This window comes from Mytilus galloprovincialis, chromosome 5, assembly GCF_965363235.1.
Source record: "Mytilus galloprovincialis chromosome 5, xbMytGall1.hap1.1, whole genome shotgun sequence".
In the NCBI taxonomy this organism is placed as follows: Eukaryota; Metazoa; Mollusca; class Bivalvia; order Mytilida; family Mytilidae; genus Mytilus; species Mytilus galloprovincialis.
This window is the reverse complement of record NC_134842.1, coordinates 76183816-76201526: the sequence shown is the minus strand read 5'-3', so window position 1 is coordinate 76201526 and position 17711 is coordinate 76183816. Positions and strand designations below refer to the sequence as shown.

Here is a 17711-nt window from a genome sequence, read left to right as displayed (position 1 = left end):
CTCTCTAATAAAAAAAGATATAATTTTGAAATTTTTACGAAGTCTATTTCTTGATGCCATGTCCCTTGTGATAGTTGTATCATTCCATCAGGTCCTTAATGCACATTTTTGTTCTTAGTGCACTAAGGAGGTCCTTTGTGGTATTTCTACGGACCCCAATTCTACTACTTGATTTTGAAGTTTTTATTTTAATATCATCTGGAGAAGAATTACAGGAGAATAGCATTATAGTAATTGTCTTGTTCCGATTTAAATTAATAAACCAATCCTTAGACCATGCTAAAATTTGTTCTAAATCGCTATTTAAGACATTCGCTATTGTGTAATGACTAGTTTTTGAATAAGAAAGGGATGTTTCATCAGCACACAATCGAGTTAGACTTATCAAATTACCAGCTATGTAATATACATGAATAAGGAATAGTGGGGAACCTTATACAGAGCCATGTGGAACTCCTGCATTTGTATTCTCAAAAGCCAAATATGAAACAGAAACGCATTTTGTATATTTGAAATATAACTAGTTAAGTGATTAAATACATTTTTAAATACAATTTCTTTTCAAATACTTTGCCCTCTGCTGAAAATAATGAGATTGGTCTAAAATTGAGAAATCAGTGATTTGTCCCTGGTTTTGAAAATAAACATATGCTCAAAGTCAACTCATTTTAAAGAAGTTTTGAAAATAAAATGGCTTAATGCATTTTTTTTACATAAAGCACAAATAAATTTACATGTTACATTATGAGATCAAAATATTCCCCAGTCCAGAGATACCATGTATATTCGCCTGAATATACCATATCGAGAATTTTACGTTCGTATTTCTTACGTAATAAGATATGTGTCCAGGTAAAAAGATCCAGCAGGTGGTGTATATTCTAAAGTGTTTATCGCCTTCAATTATACATGCTGACGATGACATTTAGCTTTAGGGCCATTTTGTTTTCGCAAAGAAAAACAAAAATTAAACAGTTTTATATATATATAATATTCTGTTGAAAAATCATTTTTAAAATTAAAAGTAAACAGATAAGCATAACGTCTTCGCAATTTCTTGTTCAGATCCATGGACACAGATGTCAGAATGAATAAGAAAACACTAAACTCTTAAACAATATATTGTTAAATGGACACCAAACACATTTTGATAGAATAGTGTACTGATAGATTTTCTTGTGTATTTTCTATGTTCTGAAAACTTCAACATCCCATCAACAATACTTAGATTAAAGTCCTTAGTTTTATAAAGTAAATGTATTTTTTTTTAAATATCATTTGCGAGGCTGCATGTACATTGAACTATCGTTTTCATATATTTCTTTTCTGCCATGCATAAGTTTAATCTTTGCTTGACTTTATTCTCATGATATAATTTTTTTATGTATAATTTGTTTCAGAGATCGATTTATAAACGTTATGCTTAAAATAATTAACCCACACAGAGCGATAGCACAGACAGATGTAGTAGTCTCAGCCGAAAACAATACGTAATATTCATAATATAAGCAAGTGTGACAAACCAATTGCAAATTTGTTGTTTTGGATTATTCATGGTTGACTAGTTCTATATTAACCAGTGACACGTGTCCTAATTTTTAAGAAAAGGGACAGAAAAAATATTTAACAAAAATAACCGTTTTTTTCAAAACTATATTTTCAAAATGCACTGCATAATTTAAACAGCTTTAAAGTGTTTCCTTTTATTTTATGTTTGTGTCAATGTTCATGACTTACGAGTATTTTATATATTTCTTGTGAAATTGATAGATGAGCGGTTTTTTTTACAACTACCGAACAAAAGAATATAGCATAAACGTCAATTAATGGACAAGCAACCCAACGAGAAAAATAAAATTTAAGAGGCATCTACATGTACATGTATAACTAGTTTGGAGTTAGAGAAAGCATTCTATGCCATATGATTCTATTCAGATTTGTGCGTTTTTCGATTTACGAATAAGTCAATAAGATAAAAAAGTAATTGAAGCCAAAAAAAAAAGTACATGAAATAACGTAATAACATATAGATATGTATCTAGTAGCATTTTAAATAAAACAACATTTGAACTTATTATTACCATTTTTTTTCAATTGTAATTTTATGTTTATGTATATTTAATGTTACCCGATATGGAGTTCTTCTAAAAATAAAAATCATTTGAATGGGTATTTCTGGTGTATATATGTTCCAGACCGTATGAGTATTTGGACCGTATAAAAAATACTTTTTTCGAAAAAAAATACTTTTTCAAAATACTCATACGGTCGGACCGTACGCGTACGGTCTGATTAATATGATTAAGAAGTTGCTTAAGTTTATAAGTTACAAATGCATGTAACAGATCAACATAACTTAACTCTCAAATTAATATGGAAAAGTTCAATTGTAATTGAAATAAAAACCTTATTTTTTAACTATTTAAAAAATTCACGCTAATTAAATCTGCTTACTATCTTGTTTTTAGCATGTCGATCAGTAAAGTAATACATTAAATTGACGATATCGGAAGTAAACATAATGTGGGAGGACAATTGTTTTAGAATATTAGAAACTTTACAAAAAAATGCCAATGCAAAGGAACATGAATGACCTGCAAACATGTAATTGTAAAATATATTACATTACTTGTGGTAGCAAGTGTCACCTTGGGCGAGAATACCAAAATAGGATTCAGATATACAATTAAACAAATATATAATTTCAATTGTTCATTTGTTCATTTTATCCATCTAATTCCAATAACAATTTATAAAACTAAAAATAAATGTTTGTTTAAATTTAACCCATATGATCCAACAACATGTATGGTCAGCTCTTACTGGACCATATGCGTATACTCATACGGTCCGACCGTACGCGTATGGTCGGACCGTACGCGTATGGTCGGACCGTACGAGTATACGTATGCGGTCCGGACCGTACGCGTACGGTCCAAATACTCATATGGTCTGGAACATATACATGTATCACACGTGCTATCTACATGTACAATATACGGAAATGACACGGCTGGGTATTGTAAAGTTACTGAAGGAAGATTAATGTCAGGTGTATATCCCCGGTTTTCCATATCCCCGGACGAAGAATTTACTGGTGTTTCAAAACGTTTAAGTGTAATTTGTCAGTAAAGGTTTGAATCGCGCTCGTCTCTTCTTTTTTTATAATATGAATTGCGCCAATAAATGGAATTTGACACATTCCCCATTTCCATTTTCTATTTTATTAATTGTGTTATAATAACCTCGAAACGATTAACCTATTTACACCTTCACGTAACATTAGAATACTTACTTCAGCTGTTAAATAACTTTATAATTACTAAAATTACTAAAATTTGAAATTATGTACTTTAAGAAAGTCTCCTTCTGTATGCCATGTTTTTTGTGTCAATTCTAGTATCATTCCATCAGGTCCTTAATGCACTATTTTGTTCTAAGTGCATGCACTAAGGAGGCGCTTTGCGGTATTTCTTCTTGTACCTTTAAATAACGGAAAGGACCTCCTCGGTGCACTAAGAACAAACATTTGAAAACAAGTCTATAATATTTGCGCAATTAAATGATTGTTTTATTGGCGCAAATAAATGCTGCAGTTTTTACAATAAACTGATGCAAAAAAAGAATTGGCATAATTAAGTTGTGGCGCAAATTAATTCTTTTTTAGCGAAACTGGATATCGACCTTCAAAACATTGTGTGTACACAAACGAAACAGTATTCATCTTTTACGCAATCTAGCCGGAGAATAAAAGTTTTTGCAATTTGTGTAGGATTTCAATTTTACTGAACAAGTAAGAAGATCGCTAGAAACCTTAAGCGAATCGGAAAATGAGCTATACACGATGAAAGGGAAAAGTTTGGTGCGTCGATAAAAAATTTCATAGATGCATGTGATAATTGTAAAATTTCAAGTCTTTAAATAACATCCATTTGTAACACTGATTATTTCGATCCTTCAAATATGTGTAAAATAATAATAAAAAATATATTATTTAGTCTCTTTCATGTAAATACTGTAGAGTTGTATTTGATCATCGATTGCAAACATAACGCCCAGTGATAAATATTTCATGTATTCGTACAAAGAACAAATCAACTTCTTTTAGAATACAATTGATTGGTTATTTAAGGTAAATGATTTGCGACAGAATAAGTGAAACTTGACCAGAAGCTTACCTCTATGATAAAGAAATATAAAAAAGGTAGAGTTATTTTTTAATTCTGTATTTTACTCATACACTTAAGCACTTTTAACAGTAAAAAAAACCAGTTTTAACACCGACAGCAGGAATCACAAGCGACGCTGGTTCCATGGATATCTTCAACGAATTTTTATATATCCCTGGCAGTTTTCGGTATATATCAGACTCTGACATTGAGGAGAACAAATACCATGGATGGGTTGTCTTTTTTTCTAATACATTTAGATATAAAACGTTTACTTCATATAAAGCCTCATTTATATAACATTTGATATATAATTTATTGTGTCAAGGAAATATTTGGATCAGAGAAATATTTGGCGAAGGAGAGAGAGAGACATATAGACTTATATCGCGGTGTTTGGTCTCTTGTTGTTCATGTCAAAATGTGGCGGGAGGAAACGTTTCCCCTTCGTTTTATATATATTCCATAATGATATTAGTGAGAGATTTAATCCAATCCAAACTAATAATTGTTTTTTTTTTATCTCGCATCTTTTTATATTAAATCATTTTAACTCAAAACTATAGTCGTAACTAACTTTCTGAAATAAAACCCTAACATACTTGTATATCAGACGCTTAACAAAACGATATACCATGTATACGATTGATGAAACGCTAAACGATATGACATACCATACGATAAACGAAACGCTAAACGCTAAACGATACCATAAACCATGCGACAAATAAAACGATTAACGATACCATGAAGCATACGTTATACAAAACCCTCAGCGGTGACATTTACCATACGATGAACGAACGATGAACGAACGCTGACCGAACGTTGTACGGACGCTATACGAACGATGTACGGACGATGACCGATCTCTATACGAACGATTACCGAACGCTGTACGTACGATTCCCGAACGAAAAAAGTGTTAACTTTTACGTTACAGGGACTGTAGCCCTTTGCTTTCTATGTTAAATTCTGCAATTCTAATAGTCCAGCAGATAAGTGCAATATATGAAGGAATTGTGCACTTCGTGTTAAAAGCACCAAACTTTGTTCAAACATACTTCTATCTATACTATTCAATTTTAGATATGGAGGCAAGTGGGAAATATAGTTAACTTCCGGTAAAATCCAAAATGGCGGATGCATGTTTAAATATCAACTTTTACAAATTCTCTTTTAATTTTTTTAGTTTAAACTAAAAGAACTGATGTTTTAATTGATCTGAATCGTATTAGATGGGTTTCAGTGTTGCTGAAGCAGCAATTTGGATGAGTTTGGTTAACTTCCGGTCGAAATTTCATGTCAAAATATAAGAAAAATGTTGATTTTTAATTTGCAAAAAGTGAGAGAAATGGTGTAATAGAATCAGGTATTTATTTCTTTGGAGATCATTAAAATTCAATTGATATGGTGAACACTACTGTTTCATTATTACATTTGAATGAAGATAGACATACACTTCGATAAATCAAGAGTCTAAATAACAATTGAAAGATGAGCTCTTAAAGATTTAAACTTATTGAGGCATCAGATAATCGAAGACGAGGTAGTTCGTCCCCAAATGTTGAAGCGGTTGACTGGATTTTAGTTCATTCATATGCTTTGGAATTTAATGTGACATCCATTTACTTCGAATTAGTACACCATTTGTATAGGGACCAGCTGGTGACCACATCCGGTTGCAGGAATTTCTCGCTGCATAGAACACCCATTGGTGGCATTCGGCTATTGTCTGCTCTTTGGTCAGTTTGTTGTCTCTTTGATATATTCCTATTTCTATTCTCAATGTTAAATCTATAATTTGTCAAAATATGACAGACAAATAGCTGCAATGCTCTACACCCTCAAATTGTATCAATATTGGTGCTAGATATCTTACTTTGGTTGGAAATCTCGTTAAATACAAAGAACTTCCTTGTTTACCGTCTACGACCCATCTGCATACACAATATGATGGCAGGGGTCTTCCACGTACTACGTACAAAAACAATGCCACATGGCATAAGACCTACCATCTAAACATAGAACTCAAGAGAGCTAAAATAAGACATCAAAAGGATACAGATGATATGTAAACAAAACAGGCAATCGGAGCTGGAAACCGACCCACACCGTCAATGTGTACAAATGCTTCAGTTCACAACTTTATTAGAGAAGCTCAGTGCTGGGGACCTCATTGTACAAGAAATGAAATATCATGTCCAATGTCTTGCTTATCTTTATCGACAGGCATCAAAAGTCTCTAGTGAAGATGAGACTGAATAAGGAAGAGACGCACGAATAAGCCATGGAATCGCATTAGCTGACATCATCAGCTACAATGAAGATTCCATAACCGAAGAAGATTTAGCACCAGGATTCAAGATGTCAGGTTTTTTCTATAGGCGAATAAGGAATCTAGATGTTGACATTGAAGACAGGGTTAATAATTCAAGATAAAAGAATAGACTGTTTGCCTGTGAGAGAGCTTTCACATGTTTGACATGGATGGAGATTTGTCTCAATGGCACTCATACAACTTCTTATATCTAATGCTTGCTTATTTACCTGATATTCAGGAATAAAAACAAGGGAAAGAGAATTAACTTGCTTTCAAGGATAATATAGAACCGTCGTTTCAGAAAGCAGGTGATGATGCCTTTGACTAAAACTAAATGCAGATTTATAAAGCAGTAACAATAATTCGCAGTGACATGTTTATTGTTACATTTTGGTTTGACGGTAGTTTTCCAGTGAACTGGGAGGAGAATAATGTTCCAAGATCTCTTGTAGCTCTTGTTAGTATGTTGTTGTATGGACAATATATAACAACCGACTCTTATAAGCAGAAAACACTTACGATTGCTTGGATATTTATATTTAACAGCTACAAACGAATCCTTAACGTTAACTCTCCAAAGATCCGTCATCATGCATCTAAAGAAACATATGCTCTTAGAAATAATGGTTCACTGTCTGACAGAACACATGAAATAAACATGTTGTTAAGTCGGATGGAGGCACTGTTAACAGATAACCCATTAGCCCTCCGAAGAATAGATGGATGGCAGCTTTACAAGAAATGGCAAGACATGCTAAAGAGTTTGAGAAGAGTGCGAAAGATACCAGAGGGACAGTCATATATATCGATTTCTTGATGAAGAGAACACAACTGAACATGAGCAGAAACTAAGAGCTCAAATGTCGTTTATCCATGATGTAGGTTCTGTTGCAGAAGAGATAGGAAATCAATTTCTTGAAGACAGCAACGAACTGCTTGTTCTGTATACCAATTAAAGATATAGCTTCCGCAGCAGTTGTTGATACTATTCGACGTTCGTTGAATAGAAAAGGGTCTTTCCGATTTGATTTTCCTCTGAGTTTAGTATTTTTGTGATTTTACTTTTTAGAACCATTGACAAGATGTAACTATTGTAGACAATATAAAGATTGACAATACAAGGAGACGTTGTCAAAGGCAATCATGCTAACCACTAAACTGATAGAGCTTCTCACGTGTAGATAAAAACAAAACAGAGCTCATTCATTTTCTGTCAAATCAACAGATGGATGAACACATTTTCGAGATGAGAATTATTGCTACAGTTGTTACCGATGTATTAGTACTTGTTTCATGTCATTGTGACAATGCAGCTGATATTTATGGGTTGCCTTGGGACTGGAAACCACTTCGTATACATTTTAATTCATGAGCTTGCTAACTTTTTAGGACAAGAAAAAGCATATGCATTGCCTGTTTTCCATGCATTCACTGTATTCGACACTGTGGCATAGATCGCTGGTTAAGGTGAAAAAAAACCAGGGGATACATGAATGGTATTGAATGGTGTCACAAGAGTATACACCGTTATGAGAGACCAGGGTTGCGTCCAATATCGTAGCAGCTACGTAGTGCTACGTAGATGTGTGTCTACTGAACGAGTAGCTAATCTAGCTGCTATCTATATCTATGTTGCAGCTAGGCTAGCTACGCGTTCAATAGTCATACATCTACGTAGCCCTTTGCAGCCGCTACGATATTGGACGCAACCCATGTGAGTACTCTGAATGTCGACACCACTATTACGCAATTAATCGAACGATTCGTTATGCTGATGTTTGATCGAACAATATCAATGGTCAAGGATATTTAACCCTTTTTTGGACAACATTGCTTTTTTTTATCAAACATATGTATTTTGTCTCTAAATTACGTTTACTTGTGATATTTTTTACCGGAAGTGACAAGTTTCTGAATAAAATACCCCGAGGGTTTCAAAGAAATGATACATTATTTCAAACCATGAATACACAATAATATTATAGTCTACACAGCAAGCTTTGGCTACCAGCTGTGAGATTTGAATAACCATTAATCAGTTATCAAATATATGTCCGCCATTTTGATGATAAAACCGGAAGTGGATAAAATCAAGCTTGCCTCCATATATAATTTTGTTTAGAATGGTTCAAACTATGTTTCTACCAAATTTTATGCTTTTAAAACATAGTGCACAATTGTTCACCTATCTGCTGGGTAACCATTAATCAGTTATCAAATGCATGTCCGCCATTTTGATGATAAAACCGGAAGTGGATCAAGTCAAGCTTGCCTCCATATCTTATTTTGTTTAGAATGGTCCAAACTATGTTTCTACCAAATTTTATGCTTTTAACACAAAGTGCACAATTATTCACCTATCTGCTGGACTATAAGCATCAATGGCTACGTTGTCTCAAGTTCAAATAAAGTGGCAGTTAGTTCATGTCAAAACTGCACCTTATCCTTACTTGTGCTACAAATATCAACATACCTCTAATTGCATATTAGAGCGTAAAGGTTCCCTGAAGTTTGATAGTACAAAAACAGGGACTTCTCATCTAAACAACATGTCAATGGTGCGTTTCTATCAAAATTTCAAATACTTCTTTATTATTCATATATTAGTAAATCTTTTCAAAAGACAATGATCCCCAATTCTCAAGCTTTCATTTGTTACCACAAATAACCAAATATACCCGCTTTAATTAAAGATACAGCAATGCGTAGGAACTACTTTGTATTAATATGTACTACTTTCTAGTATGTTCTTTCCGATCGGGCCTAAGTTAGTGGTTCTATACCTATAAAGATTAATTCCAATATTAAAAATGGAACCCCTTTTCTAGGTAAGAAGCACACAGTCTCAATATGTATATGTGTATGTAATATCATCAAATGCAACATCTAATGTAAATATCAAGACTGCAAAAAGTGTCCATATCCATTTTAGACAACACATATAATGTAATTTGATGAGACTGTCGTACCATTGAGAGATTTAGCGCTATAAAACAAGGTTCAATTCTCCATTTTCTAAATTTAAAAATGCCTGTACCAAGTCAGGAATATGACAATTGTTGTCCATTCATTTGATGTGTTTCGTAATTTGATTTTGCCCTGTGGTTAGAGACTTTCCGATTGAATTTCCCTCGGAGTTTAGTATTTTTGTGATTTTACTTTTTTCTTAAATTAGCCAAATGCTAAAATTGTGAAGATTTCAGAAATTTTACATAAATGAATGATCATAGTACCTGTTGAGTGTTGATAGTATTGTAAAAATCATTTTCATTAACTGAAGTATTTCACTTTTGAAAAGTAAATTTAATAAATATCGGCAAGCTAATACATGTATTTTAAACAAATTGAAAAAAAAAATCATTTTGGGGCTGAAAAAGGGTCTAACCAGGACTACTTCTGTAATATATTTTCAATTAAAACTCATTCTAACTGCTTTTAATCAATTAATCAAACATGATGAACAATAAACATAAGTTGTGTAATTTTTTTCTTATATTTTGACTATCACCTACATTTGTAAAGTTTCTCACGGAACCAATGAAACATTCATAAGTACGACAAAATTGCCATAATGTCCATCTTAAATTGATATTTCATCATTAGAAGGTATTATTTGTCGAACACCATTTTCTTTTATTTTGTAAATAAATATATGAACTTCATGTTGTAATACATTTACTAGTAACTAAAAACAAAACATGATCTTATAAGATTTTAGGCCTTTAAAAAAAGAAAATTTTTGCGGAATCGGCACTTTTCAAAACCATGCAATATAAACCTGCCAGTAGGGATATTGAGAGATATCAAGACTTTGAAAACTATCTAAATTATTATTTCATTTTAAGTTGTTTAAGATATTTGTAATCATTTAAGTGTAACTGTTATATAACAATCCAAAGAAAAAGGTCAAAATACCCCTAACATATGCTGAATATGGCCTTTTGTCAGTACAAAAATTGACAATTATCAAATAATCTGCATACACAGATAAAAGCTGAATATTTTTTGTAAATATTTTGCATCAATAGTCATTCCATATAAGGTATCAAAAATACACAATATCAGTCTGATTGGATAATTTTGGATTCGGTCCATTTTGCATGGTTTTATAACAGACTGGCTCTTAAGTTACATGTATACATGTAATATATTGAAATAAACATATAAATCATGAAATAAGTACGAATGATTCAATATTGTTGTACTGTACCTTGTCCTATGAAACTGGTATAATACTGAAGAAGGTTTGCTCTTTTTAAAACACAGTGCAGCTGCCATTCTAGCAAGTTATGAGGTTGATTTGTTGCCATTTAGATAAACCAATTATCTGCAGAAATTAATCTAAAAATGTTAATTAAGGTGGTGCTTAACACTACAGGAAGATAACTCTGTAAAATCAGCTAAACGTTTTAATTACGTTGTGCTGTTAGGGGAATATTAAGCTTCTCAATGATCAATATAAGTGTTTGTCAAACTTCTAAATAACCAGTGTAATTTTTCTGATAAAATGGTTGGTTCAAATTTTTTGGAATTTTTACATTTTTGTCAAAGGGTCAAAGTAAATACTTTGTCAAAATTTCATCTTAATTAACTAAATTAAATGAGTAATACATATAGTCTTGTCTTTTTTTCTTTGAATGTCAACTAACAACCTTATTAAAGTTGAATATTAGAGACAACTGTGCCCCGCGAACATCATTGCAGAACATTATGGACAGAACGAGATAAAGTGCGTTAAAACAACGTTTCTCCTTTCAGCTGTCAAGGAATTATTTTTGATAGAATAAAAGGTCATGTAAAGGTAGCAATACACAGTTAGAAGTTTAGTTTCGCATTATGGCCCCTGTGAATTTTTTAAATATGAAAGTTTTTGTACAATAAAATTGATTTTTAGATAATTGAAGAATAATATAGCTTTCTTAGTGGGTTTATATGAACATTTGAATGATTTTAACATGTTTTATAGGCCATTTCAATGATTGACAGTCCGTATTTTTCTATCCGTACCGTTCATAGGTCCATAAATTATTGTAGTGTTTATCAACAAAGATTTTGCGCTCGATCTTTTCAATTCAATTTTATGGAAAAACGAGCAGGAAGACATATGATTTTTTTTGGACCACTTGATAGATATAAACCTATGGATTCAGGAAAGGTATCACTGTAATTCATTGAAATTTTCCTTTAGACCAAATTTTGGAGACTTTTGTGACATGTTCACCCCCCTTTTTTGCTATATTTTGTATCTAAGAAATGCAGATTGTTGCCATGGTTACACCCAAAAGGGATTATATTTCACCCTTATGACCATTAGAAATCAAAGCTATGGAAGATTCTCTTTCTACAAGTATATACATGTATAACACACATATAAAGCCTTCTTTGTTAGACAGGGGGAGAAAGAGGGTGTTTAAAAATTATGGGTGTCAATTTTAAGTTTTTTTCCTAACTGTGTATTGCTACCTTATGGCATTTTACAAAGCAAATTATTGCCTTTTTTTTTAGACAAACATACCACAAAAGTATTGATATTTAGGTTATAGATACAATTTTAAGGGAGAAACAACCTTTAGTATGACAATATATGTTAGTTTTGTTGTTTATTGTCCTTAGCAACCAATATAGACATTTTGACACAAAGACTTGGTTCCGTTATTAATTGATACTTTATTGGCTACCCCTTGGAAAAGAAGATTGCGCGTTATGTAGAAACCTTAGAAGGGAATGCTTTATATTTTTTCATGCGACTAAATCAAATTTATTATTTTAGCAAGTATAAAGTCACAATTTAGCATGAATTAAGCCCAATTTTTTCCCCGCTGTTATAAATAAATTCAGTATTGACTAAATTTTAACCAAGGCCTTGGTATGGTAATACACAACAAAATTGACATTCTAGAGCTTTAAAATAGCTTTAACTTGTAAAAGTTGTCTACTGTTAAGGTTATTTTAGGTTTTTAAACAAGGAAAGACAGGCTTAGAAGGTATAGTTTTAGAAAATTGACTAAAAAAGGAGAAAATGTACTTTGACATGGCATGTTTCATAAAATCACTTTTTTGTTGCATTTCAGTGTCAACTGCTAACCTTCATAAAATATTTATTTCTGAACCGATTTTCAAAACAAGCAGGCGAAAATGCTCGTTTTAACTAGTAGAAAACAGAAATCCATTTAAAGTGGAATTGGAAAAAAAAATGTTAATCCTTAAGGTAGCAATACACAGTTAGAAGTTTAGTTTCGCATTATGGCCCCTGTGAATTTTTTAAATATGAAAGTTTTTGTACAATAAAATTGATTTTTAGATAATTGAAGAATAATATAGCTTTCTTAGTGGGTTTATATGAACATTTGAATGATTTTAACATGTTTTATAGGCCATTTCAATGATTGACAGTCCGTATTTTTCTATCCGTACCGTTCATAGGTCCATAAATTATTGTAGTGTTTATCAACAAAGATTTTGCGCTCGATCTTTTCAATTCAATTTTATGGAAAAACGAGCAGGAAGACATATGATTTTTTTTGGACCACTTGATAGATATAAACCTATGGATTCAGGAAAGGTATCACTGTAATTCATTGAAATTTTCCTTTAGACCAAATTTTGGAGACTTTTGTGACATGTTCACCCCCCTTTTTTGCTATATTTTGTATCTAAGAAATGCAGATTGTTGCCATGGTTACACCCAAAAGGGATTATATTTCACCCTTATGACCATTAGAAATCAAAGCTATGGAAGATTCTCTTTCTACAAGTATATACATGTATAACACACATATAAAGCCTTCTTTGTTAGACAGGGGGAGAAAGAGGGTGTTTAAAAATTATGGGTGTCAATTTTAAGTTTTTTTCCTAACTGTGTATTGCTACCAAAACACTGCCATGTCCTGGCAAGAACATGTTAACACTCTAACTAGATAAGCATTTAAAATGATAATTCTTATTTAGTTTTTTTTCAAACGTAGAGAAAGAAAGAAAGAACATTACATTTAGGATTTGTGTTGATGACAAGAAATATTAAATGGAAAGGAATTTGTACCTGTATACTTTGAATTCATGATCTAGGTTTATGTTTTATAATGAGTAGTAGTTTCAATTCGGGTAATAAAATAGTATTCTTTCAAAATTAAATCTTAATGTGTATATATCATTACGTCTAATACATTTATAATTATATGCTTTAAATCCATCCATCATTTGATTAAGTTACATAGTTTTAATTAATTTCGCGATGAGAGCATGTACCTGGTATATGCATCTGTCATGATACCACTAACGTCTTGGCTTTATTGATACTGTACTATTAGCGCTCCTTTTTAAACCTTATTAAACAATTAAAAACAAATTAATTACCAGTTTTTTTGTCGCCTAAATATTACTAAATATTCAATTCGTCATTACGCCAACATACAAGAAAATGAACTCAAGAACAGTAGAATATCACTTGTGCGTTGTAAGATAATACACACACCTGTTATCATTTCAAATCTGATAAAAACAGACTTAAGTATAAGTTGATAAAATATCAAATCAAACCTGATATGTTTATGATAAGTTTCGATGAATTTACCCGTATCGTTATTTAATTTTTAGATTCAGTAGTCAACGTCTCCATAAACCTTAGTATGTGGTATTCTGTTTTCTACAGGTTCATCATTACGTTTTAACAAAATATTTGTAACTAGGGACATTATGGTTTCTAGTATTTTGTGGTGACGAAATCACTGACTTTAGTTTGATGTAAATCAAAGATGATTTTAAAAAGTTATAAATAGAGCCAGCAGTAGTATACCGCTGTACAAAATTCATAAATCGATTGAGAAAAAAACAAATCCGGGTTACAAATTAAAACTGAGGGAAACGCATCAAATATAAGAGGAAAACAACGACACAACAGAAACGCAACATTAAAATATAACACACACAGAAACGAACTATAATATAACAATGGCCATTTTCCTGTTTTGGTACAGGACATTTTTTTAAGAAAAAAAAATGGTAGATTGAACCTGGTTTTGTTGCTTGCCAAACCTCCCGCTGTTATAACGTCTCAATTGAGATATGTAAACACCATACGAAGTGGCAGAGGGTATGTTACTATGAGAAATGGGAAATTGATAATTGGGAAGGTGATCAAATATTTTCGTGTGAAGTCGTCCATCTGTGTTGAATTGATATTGATTGAGGAACAGATCACGGTACAAAGCAATCCTTCTAGTATCAGTAGTATCCTTAATTCCAAGTTCACTGGGATATATGAGATGTAAGTATTGACTGAAATATTGCTTATTCAATGATAGCGCATCCTATATATATTGGAAAATAAAATTAAATAATTTTGCAAGGTACTTTTTCTTTTTGTCTTTGAGAAGGTTCTAAATGAATTATGCTTCATACGATTACAAAAACAAATCGGCCAGTAGCGGTGCACATTTATTACCTATTGTAATATGTCGTATGTCTGCTAAGTACCAAACGTGCTATTTCCGAATATAACTGTTGCTACAAATTCTGAGCTTGTATTGCTATACGACGTGTCTCGGTATTTTCTACATTCACCATTCATGTATTTATTGAAGATGTTTCTGTTGTTGTTTCGGTTTGGTTATTTGTTATGTCTAATCGTTTGTACTCGAACTAATTATAAAAAAAGCCTTTCAGTATTGATTCACTCATATGGTCTTTGCATCGGAAATAAACACTTGTTTACTTAATCCAGTTGTTGGCATGCAATGGGTTTTCTTCCTCTCATATTTTATTTCATAATTGCAAGATAATAAACTATTGACTGAAGAGATTGTGCTTCATGTTCATATGATAGAGACACAATCTTTCAAACAGTTAAATTTATGTCTGGCGTTGGCATGGCAGTAACTGCTAATTGTCCTCTGTTATTTTTGTATCATTGTCATTTTGCTTAGTTTCTTCCTCAGATATCTGAGTTTTACTGTCCGTTTTGCTGTGTGTTTTTTTTAAATTTTACATTGCTTATAACTATAGGGGAGGGTTGAGATCTCACAAAAAATGTTTAACCCCGTCGCATTTTCGTGCCTGTCCCATGTGAGAAGTCTCTGGCCTTTATTGGTAAGTCTTGTATGTTTTTTATTTATATGATTTGGAATTTAGTATGACGTCCATTGTTTCACTGAACTAGTACACCATTTCATTTAGAGGCCCATCTCAAGGTGCTGTATTTTCTCGATGCGTTGATACTCATTGGTGGCCTGCTTCTGTAATTTGTTCTGTGTTCGGGTAGTATTATTTGTGACATATTCTCCATTTCAATTCTCAATTTTATTTTCATACCATCATTGTCATGATAATTGTTTGGACTTGTATTATGAAAATAATTGTATGAAGTCCAATATTACATATTCGTTACATAATTTCTTCACTGTTTGTAATGTTCTGTACCGTATGTCGTTGATGGAAGATGTTTGTTGCTGTTTTGTTGTTTGTATTTTGTGTTGACTATTCAATTATTCGTTTGTGCATTTCTGTTAGAGAAAAAAGTAAAAACACAAAAATACTGACCTCCGATGAAAATTCAAAAAGAAAAGTCTTAATCATATGGGAAAATCATAAGCACACACACATCAAAAGAATATGTATTAACAGTTGTCATATACCTAACTTGTTGAGGATATTTTCTTATGTGGAAAATGGTGGATTAAACCTGGTTTTAAAGCTAGTTAAACGTCTTGTATGACATTCGAATCAAATTCCATTATATTGACAGCAATTTGTGAACAAGCAAACAGACCTAATATTAAAAAAAACTTCAATAATAGGGGTACAGCCGTCAACATTAAGTTGTAATCTTAATCACTATAAAAACAATCAAATATGTAACAAAGAGGCCCAAAATGGCAAATAGACCTAACATATTAGCAAAAATTTAAGACAAGAATACACAAATTTACCAGAGCACAATAACGTTTTATGTTTCACGTTAAAATGCTATATTTTGATTGGATAATATGAGGATGTTAATTTACTCTATCACATGGCTATGATAAAATTCATCTGTAAAAGGCAATAATTATAGGACATTCAGTATAAAAAATTAAAGAACACATAACTGAGAGAGAGATAGAGTGATTGGTACCCCTCGAAAAGCATTGTCAACCTTGGCTTCGCCTCGGTTGACAATGTTTTCTCGGGGTAAAAATCTGCTCTATCCCCCTCTCAACTATATGTTGTTTATATAATGTTTAAGTACAGAGTCATGTCACGAATGTATCAAAGAAACATAAAAAGGCATACAAACAAAACACTTTAGCTAAAATGGAAGACAAGAATACACCACTGTTTTACAATAGCACGATAACGGTATGTTCGTGCACAGAGCCACGTCATATGCATCAAAGAAACACCAAAAGGCATGTAGACAAAGCACATAAAATGAAATACACGAATACTAGAATTATCATAGAAGAATAACACAATGACGGAATGTACAAGTACCGAGTTACGTCAAATTGATATCAATAAAAACAAACTAAACAGTAAAAGTATAGTACATAAAGACGAACAAGTGTATTTATGTTACGTAGTGTTGCCATGTTAGCGATTCATTTTTCATGAAAGCAAAAAAAAAAAAGTTCAACCCCTATTCTTTTCTTAAAAAGTCCTGTACCAAGTGAGGACTATGACAGTCGTATTTCGGCCCATTTTAACGGTCCACTGAACATAGAAAATGATAGTGCGGATGTGGCATTTGTGTACTGGGGATACATTCTTGTTTTTAAAATGTTTTCTAACTGTTATGTCTCACTTTGAATATAAGGTACATCTATATAACACGCTTGCACTCATTACAGTAGTGTAGAATGAACATTAAATGTGGTAAAGCATAACTGTAAAAGCACAAGCTACTGACATCATCTGAAATTTTATCGTTTATTGAAACTTTTGAAATTCGTTGTTCGCAAACCATGTGTCATATTAAAACGGTAATACAATTTAACATGACTACAACTTTAGTTTGATTTATCAACAATGCATTTCTGATACTCTTTAAACAAACTCTTTTTTTAATTTTGTAATGCTTTTTGTCGCGTAAAATATCAAGATTATTCTGATAATGTTATTTTTTAAGCTTTGAAATTTTTATAACGCTTGTTAGAAAATTAAATATAAAGTTGTTATGACGTCATGTTCAAATATAAAAAACATCTAGTATTAACTGAAGTATTGTTGCACAATACAATTGTTAT

General features: G+C 32.0%; 2 protein-coding genes across 3 annotated transcripts in view; both read right to left on the bottom strand.

Annotated features, from left to right (window-relative positions):
• Positions 1-17711, bottom strand: part of LOC143074149 (uncharacterized) — a 638429-nt gene that overhangs the window by 302257 nt on the left and 318461 nt on the right. The gene's annotated exons all lie outside the window — the stretch shown is intronic.
• The window catches only part of LOC143076429 (uncharacterized), a 376981-nt gene that overhangs the window by 61160 nt on the left and 298110 nt on the right, over positions 1-17711 (bottom strand). Inside the window, exon 2 of one of the 2 annotated variants that reach the window (XM_076252205.1) lies at positions 10703-10819. The exons of the other annotated variant lie outside the window; for it this stretch is intronic. Coding sequence (XP_076108320.1) covers positions 10703-10802 — 100 coding nt within the window. The 5' untranslated portion in view covers positions 10803-10819. The remainder of the gene's footprint in view (positions 1-10702; positions 10820-17711) is intronic. 2 annotated transcript variants of the gene reach the window in all.